Source organism: Pteronotus mesoamericanus, unplaced genomic scaffold (genome assembly GCF_021234165.1).
Source record: "Pteronotus mesoamericanus isolate MK-2021 breed Mesoamerican mustached bat unplaced genomic scaffold, CSHL_Meso_final contig_164, whole genome shotgun sequence".
Classification (NCBI taxonomy): Eukaryota; Metazoa; Chordata; class Mammalia; order Chiroptera; family Mormoopidae; genus Pteronotus; species Pteronotus mesoamericanus.
Window position 1 is genome coordinate 18,190,359 of NW_026555065.1, and position 13,976 is coordinate 18,204,334.

The 13,976-nt window shown below is 42.8% G+C and overlaps 1 protein-coding gene across 1 annotated transcript in view; it reads right to left on the reverse strand.

Annotated features, from left to right (window-relative positions):
* Positions 1 to 9,283: 9,283 nt before the first annotated feature.
* The window catches only part of SEMA6D (semaphorin 6D), a 54,442-nt gene continuing 49,749 nt past the window's right edge, over positions 9,284 to 13,976 (reverse strand). The window contains exon 19 of the mRNA XM_054565462.1: positions 9,284 to 12,898. Within this exon, the coding sequence (XP_054421437.1) occupies positions 11,610 to 12,898 (1,289 nt within the window). The 3' untranslated portion in view covers positions 9,284 to 11,609. The remainder of the gene's footprint in view (positions 12,899 to 13,976) is intronic.

Below are 13,976 nucleotides of genomic sequence, written 5' to 3' on the forward strand. Positions count from 1 at the left end.
GTCAAGATAGTGGCTTAGGTAGACAAGGCTCGCCTCTTCCCACAATCACATCAAAAGTACAACCAAAATATATAACAACCATCACTCAGACCATCAGAAATCAAGTTGAATGGAAGTCTGGTAACTATGGAATTAAAGAAACCACATCTATCCAGACTGATAAGAGGGACACAGACACAGAATAGGCTGGTCCCACATCTATATGTGGTGGATAGAAATTCGGGAGGGATGTCTCGGGTTTGAGTAGTCCCAGCCCCATACCAGGCTCCCGAGGCCAGGGTTCCAGTGCTAGAAAGATAAGTTCCCACAACTTCTGGATGCAAAAACCAGTGGAGATTGAGTCAGTGGAAGAAATAGTTGGAGCCCCAAGCAGTTCCTCTTAAAGAACCCACACACAGACTCATCTTACTCACACTCACTCCCTCTGAGCTACGGCAGTGGGGTAGCAGCCTGAAAGGCACCACTAGTATACAGGGAAACACTGAAGTGTCTAGTATCAAGGCAAGCAGAGGCCACTGTCCCTTTGCTAAGCCCTCCCTCCACAGAGCCTGTAAGCCTTTGGCACATCTGAGACTCCATCAACCTGGCTAACACTGTTTGAAGTGCCTTAGAGATCTCCAGAAACTCTGCCCCATTCAACTTCTGGGCCCACTCAAGCTGCTTTTTTTTATGAATGGCTGGTCTTTGCTCATGCTTCACAACTTCCCAAATCCTATCAAACAAGCAATGGCTGGCTTCAGTGAGCCCCAGGCCTGGCTCTAGCAGCTGCCAGCCTACATGCACAGTTTGGCTTCACCTGGGAATCTCCAAGTCAGCACAAGGAACAGCCATCTCAGATTGCTTTATAGCTCAGGCAGTGTGCCCTAGGTTAAACACAGGTTGGGGCTGACCTTGGCATGCATCACCTGGGAAACCTTAGAGGGAGCACACCCAGTGGGTACCTACAGACAATGCTAGAGCACTGTTACCCTACTCCTGCACAGCTGATCCTCCATGGAGGGTGGGAATTGGTAGTCAGTGAATTTGACTGGCCTGGGTAAATCCCTCCCATTGATCTGCCAACAGCAACCAAGACTCAAGTACAAGAGGAAGGTGTGTTCAGCCTACACTAAGGCTATGCCTTGAGTACCCATCTAGGGAAGGCCTCTGGACTGTACAGGATACATACTACATTAGTTCACACTGATGGGAAACTCCCTGTCTAGTTTCAGGAACCGTAGACCAGCTGACAGTTTGTCCCCAAGGCTGAAAATAAGAAGGTCTTGGAAAAACAGACCACTGAGGAGACGAAACCTGTCTCCCTGTCAGGGGCTGTGCCCCTTCACATCACCCTGCTTGGCCCTGTGATGGTTGGCTAGTCAAGGACAGGTAAGATCTCTCACAAGGAGAGACGACCTAAGACAGACACGGCCAGTATGGGCAGCAGACAAGGAATTGGGGGACATGGAGAAAGGACAAAAAGGCCCATACCCCTTGGCTCAGCTTGGACATGGCTGGAGTCCTCTTTCTATCTGAAAGAAGTCTCTTTGTCTTTTGGTGGATCCCTCCCTCCACCTGACTCATGCTCAAAACAATACTGGAGACAATCCTAAACTGGATCTTGTGGTTCCTGGGGGAAATCAGGCCTAAAAGTAAATTCTTTAAAGCATGCTTTGTTTCTCCCTCAAAAGCTATGATAGCCAGTTCATGCTAGCAAGGAAATTGATTCACAGACTCTAACCCTATCCCCTTTGGTGCTCTCATGTTTATGCTCTCATGTTTATTAGTTTCCTCTCAGATCCATGTAAATCAGCGTGTTCCTGCCATTTGTTTTCTTCAAAACATCATCTATTCTCTGTAAACATTAACATACTGATATAATGAAATAAGCTACACATTCTTATTACCTAGCCCCAATGATAACCCTTTCAATAAAAGCCTTTGGACAAAGGGGCTCGGGGTTTCTCCACTAGAGGGAGGTGCCCTTTCCCCTCTCCTGAAAAACAGATAAGTGTTTGTGACAACTCATTTTTATTTCCCCCATCCGTGACAACCCTGGGACAGGCTCTGCAGGATCCAGAGCCCCACTCCCTCCTCAGCTGGCCCTGGACAGTAACCCTCAGATCCGGGATCCCGCACTCCCTGAGATGCATTGTTCCCCACGACACTGCACGACCAAGACACGGAGTCAAGGCAGCTTTACCTAATACATAGAAACAAATGCAGGAAGGCTGCCAAAATGAGGAGACAAAGAAACATGGCCCAAATGAAAGAACAGATCGAAACTCCAGAAAAAGAGCTCAACAAAATGGAGATGAGCAATCTATCACATGCAGGGTTCAAAACACTGGTTATAACGATGTTCAAGGAACTTAGCAAGGACCTCAACAGTACAAAAAAGACCCAGTCAGAAATGAAGGATATACTAATTGAAATAAGGAACAATTTATAGTGAAACAACAGTAGAGTGGATGAAACCAACAATCAAACCAATCATTTGTAATATAAGGAACCAAAAAACAATCAGAACAATAAGAAGAAAAAAGAATCTAAAAAATTAGCATAGTATAAGCAACCTCTGGGACAACTTCAATAGGTACAACATTCTCATTATAGGGCTGCCAGGAGGAAATGAGAAAGAGCAAGAAATTGGAAATCTATTTGAAAAAATAATGAAAGAAAACTTCCCTAATGTGGTGAAGGAAATAGACATGCAAGTCCAGGAAGCACAGAGGTTTCCAAACAAGATGAATTCGAAGAGGCCCACTCCAAGACACATCATAATTAAACTATAAAACATAACCAAAGGTTAAAGATAAAAAGCGAATCTTACAAGAAGCAAGAGATAAGTTACTTACCTGCAGGGGAGTTCCCATAAGACTGTCAGCTGATTTCTCCAAAGAAACTTTGCAGGCAAGAAGGGATTGGCAAGAAATATTCAAAGTCATTAAAAGCAGGGACCTACAGCCAAGATTTCTCTAACCAGCAAAGCTATCATTTAGAATCAAAGGGCAGGCCTGGTTGGTATGGCTCAGTGGATTGGGTGCCAGCCAGTGGGCCTGTGAATGAAAGGTGGCCAGTTTGAATCCCCGTCAGGGCACATGCCTGGGTTGTAGGCCAGATCCCCAGTTAGGGGTGTGCAAGAGGCAACACGCATTAATGTTTTTACCCCTTTCTTTCTTCCTTCCTTCCCCTCTCTCTAAAAAATAAATTAATAAAATCTTTTAAAAAATGTTTAAAAACACAGAATCGAAGGGCAGATAAAGAGCTTTCCAGACCAAAAAACAAAAACAAAAAAACAAAAACAAAAAACTAAAGGAATTCATCATCACCAAATGATTATTATATGAAATGTTAAAGGGGTTTACTTAAGAAAAAGAAGATTAAAACTATGAACAATAAAATGGTAAAAACAAACAAACAAACCCCGAAACAAAACCCCAAACATGTCTATCAATGATTGACTCTAAAAAGCAAACTAAGCAAACAAGAAGAACAGAGACAGAATCATGGATAAGGAGAACGTTTTGATGGTTTCCAGATGGGAAGGGGATGTGAGGAAATGAGTGAAGAGGTGAGGAGATTAAGAAGTACAAATAGGTAGCTACAGAATAGCCATGGGGATGTACAGTACAGCATAGGGAATGGAGCAGCCAAAGTGCATTTAGGCATGAGCCATGCACCTGGACAAAGGTGCGGGGGCTGCCTGAGGGGGTGGGAGGCGCTCAGTGGAGGGGGGACAAAAGGGGGAAATCAGGACAACTGTAATAGCATAATCAATAAAGTATAATTCTAAAAAAAGAATTTAAAAAGTCTTTAATCTCTTCCAGATAGTACACAGCTATAATAGAGAGGAGGGGCAAAATCACTTCTTCAAACAGAGACCTTGTTAAATTGAGAAAATTCACTTAAAAACTTTTTTCAGAAAATTCACTTTTTAAAAAGTGGGGAGAGGGAAAGAAGCCAAGGGAATATTGGAAAGAGGTGTGGCTTGCCTGACAGCCATAGCTGGCAAGCTGTCACAGAGGGAGGATTTCGCTCCACTAATTATTTCGTACTTTCACAAGTTGTCACTGCCATAACAATTTCATTGTCCTCAGACCTGCCTGCTCTCTATTCACCTACTTCCTTGCTTTCTGTTCTTCTGGAAGAGAAGACAAAGAAGAAACTAAGGCTGTAAGTTTCTGAGTCTCTGCCCCTTGAGAAAAAACGAGGCAGAGCTGATGGATGCAGATTCTCACTCTGAGCTCCAGCTCGGGCCCCTCTGCCGCCTGCTCCACACCCTGCTCGGCCGCTGCCTGCTGTCCCTGCCGCGCTGCCTGCGTCTCAGCTCTGTTCTTCAGAAACCTCTTTTCTGTGTTTGGTATTTCTGAAATTTGCCTATTTCATCAACTGTGCCCCAGCATCTCCAGCAAAACAAACAAACAAAAAAAACAAACCCTCCAAAAAAGAAACCCCACGGAAATACACTGTTTACACCCTTCAGAAGCCCAGCGACCTCCAGGTCAGTGGAAATCAGTGCTGTCTTCCTGTCCGTTAAATCGGACCTTCAGGGAATTTGTTCTCAGCAGTGAGCCAAGTTCAACTCCCTTGAGACCAAATAACTAAATAAAGTCAGAATTTTTTAAAAAATAAACAGTCAAATTTAGAGACTTTCAAAATTTGTTAGTTTTCATGGTTATAACCAGCTTTAATATTTTTGTGTCTCTTTCTAGACTGTCTTCTATGTGTATATTTACATTTGAAAGAATGTGAATTATATCACTTTCTTTAGTATTTCACTATTTTCATTAAATAAGTTATGATAAATATTTATGTAAATTAAGCAGACCGTAAGGTTTCAGCTGTTCCTACCTCTCTGAAGGTGGGTTGGAAGTAATAGCTTAGCAAGTCCTGAAATTCAGATGGACTTATTCAGGGGGCAGCCTTCACTTGGGCAGCCTGGAGAGGCCAAGTCAGGTGGAATCTTGTTTTGAGTTTAATGTTACAAGTTGCTGTGAGCACTTACTGACCAACAAGCATCCAAATTGCTTGGAATAGTGAATGGTCCTGTCACTCAGCCTGCGATGTTATTGAACTTTGGAGCCTAACTCAGTTCCCAAATATTCACTAACACATGAGGTTTTCAAATTTGCAGAAGTACCCAAGGGTGCCATTTCCTTTTTACACTCTCTAAAGCCATCCCCAGATCCTTGGAATGCCCCTTTCAGAATGTTTAAAGAATTCTATAATCCTCTTATTTTGGGAACCTGATTTGCAAACGCTAAGAAGGGCGTTATATGCTTCTAGGAGGCTTATTAGAACTAACAATTGCAAATATCCCGCCAGACCCAGCCATCTGACTTAGGATAAAACTCTGAGGGGCGGTCATCAAATGTGCTCCTTCGACAGACATTTTCTGTGTGCCTTCTCTGTGCCTTGCAGAACACAGGGCAGCTCAAGCCACCGGAAAACATTCTCCTTTAAGATGAAGTCTGACTCCTACAGCTCCCCCAACCATGGGAGGCAGTGGAAAAATCACAAATGTGTTTAACTCTCAATATGCAATCCTTGCTCAGTATGAAGGAATTCCAACATGAGAAATAAAGTGAATTCTCCTCTGAGCCTCTGACAGTCCACAGATGTAGATCTGGAAGGATGCCCAGAAACTTCGATGGGTACGGTTTGGACACATCAGGTTAGTTTCTTTTAACATCGTGGAGTCCAGTCTCTTTGGTTGCTTTCAATCTACGCATCAACTCAATCCATGGATTTTTCAAATAATTGATTTGGCATGTTCATTATGATGGCCCAGCATGTGACTGATTCACTCAATGTTTTATTTTTCACTGGATGTTTGGCACATATCCCTGGATACTATAATTATTCTACCTTTTTTGTTTCTCCTCATTATACATGAAGTGCTGGAGTGAGGCCATCCTTTCTGACTGAACACTGATATTCTCGTTCAGCCCTTTCATGGAATGTGTTGGTTTGCACACAAGACACGGGTGTGGGAATAGGTGAATTAGCCATGATTTTTGAAACAGCTGTCATCTGCATTTTTATAGCTGTCACAGGTCCCATTGACCTCAGTTTCTGTACCTTGAAAATGGAAATGACAAATCTTGTGCCATTTCAAGAGAAAGCATGTTGAGGACTAACCGAAAAGGCCTCAAAATCTCAAAACAAAGCACTCTATGACACCACATAACCCAGGTGCTGACCCTCTCTGGGGTACCCATGGAAGGGCTCCTCACAGTTTCTAAATAGGACAGGAAAACAAAGCCTCCAACCAGATCTGTGATTGACTGGTGATCAGTTGTGAGCCCAGATGTCATTTGTGAGCCCAGCTGTCGGCGAAGCAAAAGGGCAGATGAACAAAATGTACAAAGCGCATCTCATCTTCTGATCAGAGACACATTCCCTGTGGAATGGCTGCGTTCTGAGAGCATCCTGACCTCTGACAGCGGTGGCAGTTGCAGTGACTTTCTAGACCAGCGCCATCCAGTGTACGACACCTCAGAGGCACTGTTTACATGCTGGGTGCTCAGGAGCCACGCATGCTAGCGGCTGCCGCATGGAACAGGACAGGTAGAGAACACTTCCACCAGCACAGAAGGTTCCCATGGACAGGGCGCGTGGACACCGATGGATCTTCCCTCTTACAGCCACTCCAGCTGGCCGCCAGTCCGTCTCTGCACGAACATCACGTGGGGCCATCTCTCCCAAATGAAGAACAGTTACAAGTAACGGTGCATAGTAACAAATGTATTTTCACACTTTGCTTCACTTAAACCCAGCATAAGAGGCTAAGATGAACCAAACTGTATGCTACAAAGAGATTTTCCAACCAGTAATCAATATCTAATTTTAAAAAGAATCATACCATGGGACAGGACATGAAAATACTCTGTTTTCCTTTGTGTGTAAATTCCACTTGATTCATGGTCTGCATGCCCACATTTGATCACTCCTATCCCCTCATGCTGATTCCCATGTGAATTAAAGTTTGATTTTATTATAGGCCCAATTGTTCCTATCTGTGGTTATCACATCTATTTGAAAGAGAATGCAACATTGGCAGAGATTTGTTTTGCTTGTCATATATGCAAAAAAGCTAAACATCAAATAGAGACCCAAGCTAAATGGCTTCAAGTGCATTGTTTATCATGCCTTATTTTATTGCTAATTTCACATAGATCTCACATCTAACAGGAACAGACCTCACACACCCATAAAGAGCCTACAAACCAAGCTATTGAAAGAGTAATATTTAAGCATAGCATTCATAAAATAGGTAATAGAATTATAGAGCTGACAGGTAGCATAAAACTGTCAAGAGATATGGATGTCAAACTATCTCTTTTCAAAAATGAGAACACTGAAGTCGAGAGAGGAGCAGTGCCACAAAGTTACTTTATGAGTGACGGAGTCAGGATTAGAACCCAACTCCCAGGCCTGGACGCAGGGCTGTTTTGGACACCTTTTTCTTTGTCCTCTCCTCTGACAAGGAGGATGAAGGTGAGCTGGGAGGGGAGAAAGTTGGCATCTCTCAGACGGCAGGAAGGTCAGCCCTCCTGGCTCCCGGCCAGCACCTCAGCCATCAGTCACTGCCGTGCATGGGACATGCCCTTTCTTCTTAGCCTGCACTAGCACCTCAAGTGTGCCACCTGGCTTTAGAATTGCCACACCCCAGAGTGACCTAAATGCCTAATCGATGGGACTTCTGGACCCAGAGAACAGGTGGTCTGTCCTGGTTAGTTAACGTGTGCCTTTACAATGTCTTCCTTGTGAAAAGCTCCTTCTCTCAAATGATACCAAAGTATTTATCTTGAAAAGTCATGGTTTTAGGGGTCTGGACATCTCCTGAAAAGTAAAATTCAGCTCAGTCTGCAGCATTCATTAGTAATTATCAAAGATGTCCACAATTGAAAAAGGTTAAGTCTGTCAATCAGGGGAGAAGAGAAAGACGTGCTTTGTAAGAAATAAAAAAACAAAAAACCAACAAAGAACCCAGAAAAACCGGTATAATGATCATAAGGTATAATAAACACCAATTTAATAGAAATGGAGAATGCAAATAAGAGATTACAATGCTCAAGGAGCCCAGAAAGAAATAAAGATGAAGCTCTATTTCTCTCTTTTTCTTCACTCTTTTAAATTCGAAGAGTTACAAATGGACTTCTTCAAGTCAGTGCAAAGGAGCCCCTCCCACCCTGTCCCCAGCACGGCAGAGCGGGGCAGAGCAGGGCAGCGGGGGACAGGCTCACACAGGCTTCCTGACGTGGACCGCAGGGCACTGCATGCGACAGGCCCCGTGACTAGTGGCGCTGCCTTGCCGCCCACACACAGCTATAGGGGTGGTAGCTGTTAAAAGGGGCAAGTAGGCGTCCCGTCAATGTTGCTCTCATAAAAGGATTCCCGCAAACTCTCTCTCATATCTCTGGACTAGACTACGCCATAGGAATGAGAAAAGGCCCCAAATACCATGAATTAACATGGAAATGCAGCACCCCTCATTAGGTGACACTGGAAGAGAACAAGGACCAAGACAGGAAGGGGCAACTTCTGCTTCTGCAGAGATGCTGCTGGGACTCTTTGGGAAAAAATGCGGCTGTAGAGGAGGTGCTGAGGGGCTTCGGCCAGAAGCAGCAGCTGGACCCAAGAGGGCCTGGGCTGCTGCAAACCCTTCCACTGTCCCTCCCAGAAGCTAATGACGGCAGCCGTCACCTCGGTCCATGCTAAGGGAAGAACCAAATGGAAAAATAATTTCACCTTCCATTTCATTATTTGGGGGAAGACATCTATTAATATGTTCTATTCAGTTAAAACAATAGAATTGAGAAGTGCCATATACCAAATAGCAGGGGAATGTTCACAGGAATCCGGAATACCAGCTATAATTTTGGACTTAAAATGACATTGAAAAACATGTGGGAATACAAATCATGAATTTAAAAAATGTTTGAACTAGATACATGGGCACATGGGCCACTAGTACGTTTGCCTGAAGTGTTTGACTATTGGCGCAGCACAGTTCACCTGGCTTTCGGGCTCGTTCCTCCGTGTTTCAGGACGCTGCCCATCAGCATCAGCCTCCAGGGAGTAGTGGCGTAGCCCCGCTGGGTAGCACATATTCCTGATAAGAACATTTCGGTGGAATTTTTAAAAAAGAAACTCTCACTGGTGTTGACTCAAACACACTTTGAAAATATATGGTATAAAATTCTTCAATATCAAAAGACAGGATATAATGACTTATATATTTATTTTGACTTTACATGCGGTGTTAAAAACCCAAAGTACATATTATTTACACATCCACAATACAAGTTTACAAGATCTCTATACATGTTAAAGTACTCTATAAAACAGTATAGAGCCACTTTGCTTCAGGGTTACTTTTTATGCTGTAACATTAAAAAAGATACAATCTGTGTTTACCTTTGCACAAATGGATAAAGCATTTAAAAATTAAATTAACAGGATAGAGACTAGATTTAATGTTAGAAACTTCAACATAAATACTGATAGAACTCACATTACAAACTACAAGGCAGCACAATGTTACAAAATGTTATCCGGGTATCACACAGAGTTACTGTTCCGTTTTGCGCACGCCGGGATTCATATCGGTAAGGTGAACTCAAACGCGTTTGTCGGCGGTGGGCTGCGCGGTGTTTATCGTTGGTTGGTTTAATTTATTATTAATCTGTAATATTTTAGTTGCAAAGCTGAAGTATTTCAAGAACAGAAGTTTTAGCTTTTGAGCTTCCAGAGATCTCAGGGAATCACATTCTTTATAAAACAATATTCTCAAAGGAAAAGAGTAACTGTATCAGTATTCTACATTTTGTATAAAAATGCTCTGGTCTTCTGTCACCTATCCTCCCCCAAGTAATGGATATCACCAGCATTATCACAAGAAATCGGTTGAGCTTATTCGTCTGACTAGGTCAGGAGCATTCCTCTGCCTGGGTCCTTTCTAGATCAGGGTCAATGAACCATGGTGTGACGCTCCCTCAGCAGATTCACTGAAACAGGCATTAGGGCTGCCCATCAACAACTGTGAGAGGCTTCTGCAAAGCTACGAATAAATGACTCTATGGTTTCTGCAGGTGTCACATTACCCTGGAAACCTCATTTGACTTCACATTATCGCCATCTCATCCTTAGGAAAGCAGGAATGGAATGTCTATCATGGCAAAGGACGTAATGCTGCTATTTGGGTGGACTGTTTTACAATTACTTGTTCTAGGTTGTTTTTATGATTTTTTAAAAAGTCCTTTCAGGTGCTGGTTGAAAAACATTTACAACTGGCACTCAGTAAATGATGTGCTATACTGAAAACACTTGACATATTTTAGTACTTCTATCATTCTCATGAATAAGGCACAAAATGCACAGATTCAGGTAAACTCACATGTAATATTTACAGTATTTTGTCATTACCTGCATGACTTAGGAGGAAGTTCTCACATAACACAACATAGACAACATGATTGCACCACTGGTAGGTTTTCAGAGACTGTGTCTTTTAAGCCAATTACAATTCTCTTCACATTTCCTTCTTTTGTCTTTTTAAAAGATTTTTAAAATCTTGGCAGTGGGAGGAGTTAAAGGAAGAGACATTTTACTATGTGGGGGAAAAAGCAAACACAATAAAAATAAAACCTTATTAGTGTGCCCAAGGTTAAATAGAGTGACTCAGGCTTGGATTCACAGTGGACAGGTAAATTTTACTACTGTAAAATACTTTTGGATAAATCAAGGATACCTCTTAACATCTCTGTCTCCTTAAGCTGGCAAGACTGTAACAGAAGTTTTAATGAATAGCAGCACACAAGTACTTGGGACTCATACTCTGGCATTGGGTACAACGTAAGTCAATCATAGTGATGGTCAAATCAGCCTTGGTTTTATGTCTTTCTCAAAGCCGAACCCAATGGACTGCTGTGGGAAGTAGTTATTGTCTCTTATTCAGTCATGCTCAATGTAAACAACTCCATAGCACAAAAAGATGCAATGGGCACCTAAAAAATCCTAGTGAGTACAGAACACACACACGCACGCACGCACACACACGTACCACAGTTCATTGGTGGCATGAAAAAAATGCCCCACATGAAAAAAATGCTACAGTTTGGGTCAGAGACTGAATTTTTAGCAAATTGTTTGGTAATCTACAAGTTTGTTTCTTTGAGACATTACCATTGTTTTTGACATTTGTGCAAGAGGCAAGGTGAATGCATACATAATAAAATGTTCACATTTAATGGGAAGACCACACATAATGGCAGTCTTAAGTTGAACCCATTTTCAAGTATTTGCTCACAGATTCTTCTGCATACTGTATCAGCTCTTTACACTGGGAAGGTAGCCCCTCAGAGCAATACCTCTCTTTAGCTTCAAACAAAAGAAATGGAATGGCCAGCACCTTCCTTTGTTTTCCACGTAAGTACACAGAAGCTTTGTTGCAGTAGCTACACGTGGCAAGTTCTGATGTTGCCAAAGTTTGAAAGAGTTTCTTTGGCCACTTGGTTCTCTTAAAAGACAAGCAAGTCTCTTATCTTAAGGTACCCTTACAACATCATCCTCTCAACAACATGGACAGGATAAAGCCACATGGAGAATAGCACACTTGAGGCCTAGTAAGTGTATTTGTTCAGTGGTCTGACCGACGTTGTTTGAGGAGCAAATGAAGGCTTTGGTGGCACGTCAGGTTTTAAGGACGGTGTCCTCTTTAGCCCCGTCCTCGGAAGGGTGCCATTACTGGTGTAGCTGCTCTGTCTGGAGAGGGAAGGCTGCAGGTGAACACTCACTGGTGTTCCCTGAATGTAGTCCACCTTCGCCCCTGTCGGTGTGGGCATGTACCCGCCACGGTTCATGCTAGGCTGTCTAGACAACAAAACACCATTTGGTGAGTTTAAGTTTTTAGGCATAGCAGATATGGAGTGCCTCTGGGAGGAATTTTTGTGGTAACCTCTTTGTCTTTCCAGAGAAGTCATTGGGACGCTGGGGGTGGTGGGGACATCCACTCGCTTGGTTGGGCTATTTCTGGGGAGAGTTGAAGGAGGAGAGTAGAGCGATGCCTCTCGGTTAGGGACCTTGGGAGGGACCTCAGACATCGGTCCCACTGGATCCAGCATTAGGGTCTGGTGGGCCATTTGGATGTCTCCCATGATGGCTTTGGGGTTACTATTTGGGTCATTTAGATGCTTCAGGAGATCATTGAGGGTATTTCTGGAATCCACAGAACGCCGGTGATCTCTTTTACTAGATGACTTTGTGAGAGGGTGGTCAACGTGTTGAAGCTTCTTTTCAGCTTTGTGAGCATTGGAGTTTGAAAAAGACGTGTTGTAGTCATGGGTAGCATTAGGAAGCACAATGGCACTGGGGATATGCCCATGACTTAATGGGGAGTGGGGTGGAGGACTAGAAGGGAAGAACTGGGGGGTTTCTTTCCTTGAAGCTCCATGGCCATGGGCCTTGTCTGAGTGGCTCTTCATGGCCTGCAGGGTCTTCTGGTGCAACACAGGCGTGGACTCAGGTGTGGGCAGTGCAGCCAGCTCAGGTGGTTGGCCTCGATGGTCCATTACCATGGATTTAGTGTCGCCAGTGGGTGGCAGCTCTTTGCGACTGGTTAGCAGGTTACTATACAATTTGGGAGAATCGATATTCTGCTGATATTCCTTGACTGGGCTGTCAAAGAGACCATTCAGTTTGGCAAAACTTCCACTGGAGTCTGTGCACGACTGGGCAGATTCTGCATCTTTATGGATCTTTCTGTTTTTCCGCATAAACATGTCACGATAGCAGTATACTGCCACACCTGCAATGAATGCACCCAAAACAAAAGCGGCAAAGACACAGGTGATGAGGACATTCATGTGAACCATCTGATTGGACTCTCCGGACTGGACTTCCCATCGTACACCTGCAACAGACACAGGGAAAGCGTCTGAGTGAGGTGCTCTTTGAAACAGCGTTAGCCAGCAAATGGCTCCCATTGAGCCGCCAAACACTCCCTTTACATGGTCTATGTGCTTAGCTTGGAGGGTCAGGTAGACTCTGAAATTCCATGTATATATTTTTTTTCTTTAGTCACAATAGGATCCCCAGAGACATCTGACTGCTGTAAATGGCAGGATAACTCTAATCTCCCATTAATCTAAATTCTCTCTTTCCTCCCCTAATCCCTATTAAATAGTTGCTACATAACATCAGAAATTTTAAGAGTTTCTACCTAAAAATTAGAATTGCAAAGTGTATGTTTTCTAAATGACCTGCTTGAAACTCATGGAGTGTTTTTCTCATGGTTTTCTCCTAACTCATGAATCAGCATTAAAGGGCAGCTGCTAGGATAAGGGAAATGCATGAACTGGCATAAGTATATATGCTAATATAATCATGCTAATACAATTTTGCTACCTTAGCTGGAATAAAAACACATAATCTGTTCACAAACTAAAAGCATCTGCTTGGTCATTGTTAGCTACAAATACAGACTTTTGTGTTTGCCTTGATTTATTTTTTCATTCCACCTTGGGGTGAAGCACTCTTGAATTGCCTGCTGTGAAAGAAATCTAAACAGTCTAAGGAAATATACTTTGCATTAGTTAAGTAAGATGACTCAAGTATCTTAAGATATTTAGAAATATTTAAGTTAGACCAGAAGAAGAGTGAATTAGTTTTAATTACTTGAATTTTTAATGCAACCACAGACATCTAACAGTCAACCAAAGAAATGTTAGTTTAAGAGGTATCCAAGTCTGTTACATGCTATAAACACAGCTATCCCAGATTAAGGTAAGTCAGAGTGATTTTGAAGATTTGGTTGCTTTAAGTTAGTACTAAGGCCTTTGAACGTTAGTTGTTTTTAACCAATGTCCAGGGTTATGTAACTCAGTGGCACTTTGAAAGACAAAGAAGGAAAAGTAGAAATGGTACTACTAAAAAAACAAAACAAAGCAGAAAGAATGATCATAAAATTGTTCACAATGAAAATATATAAA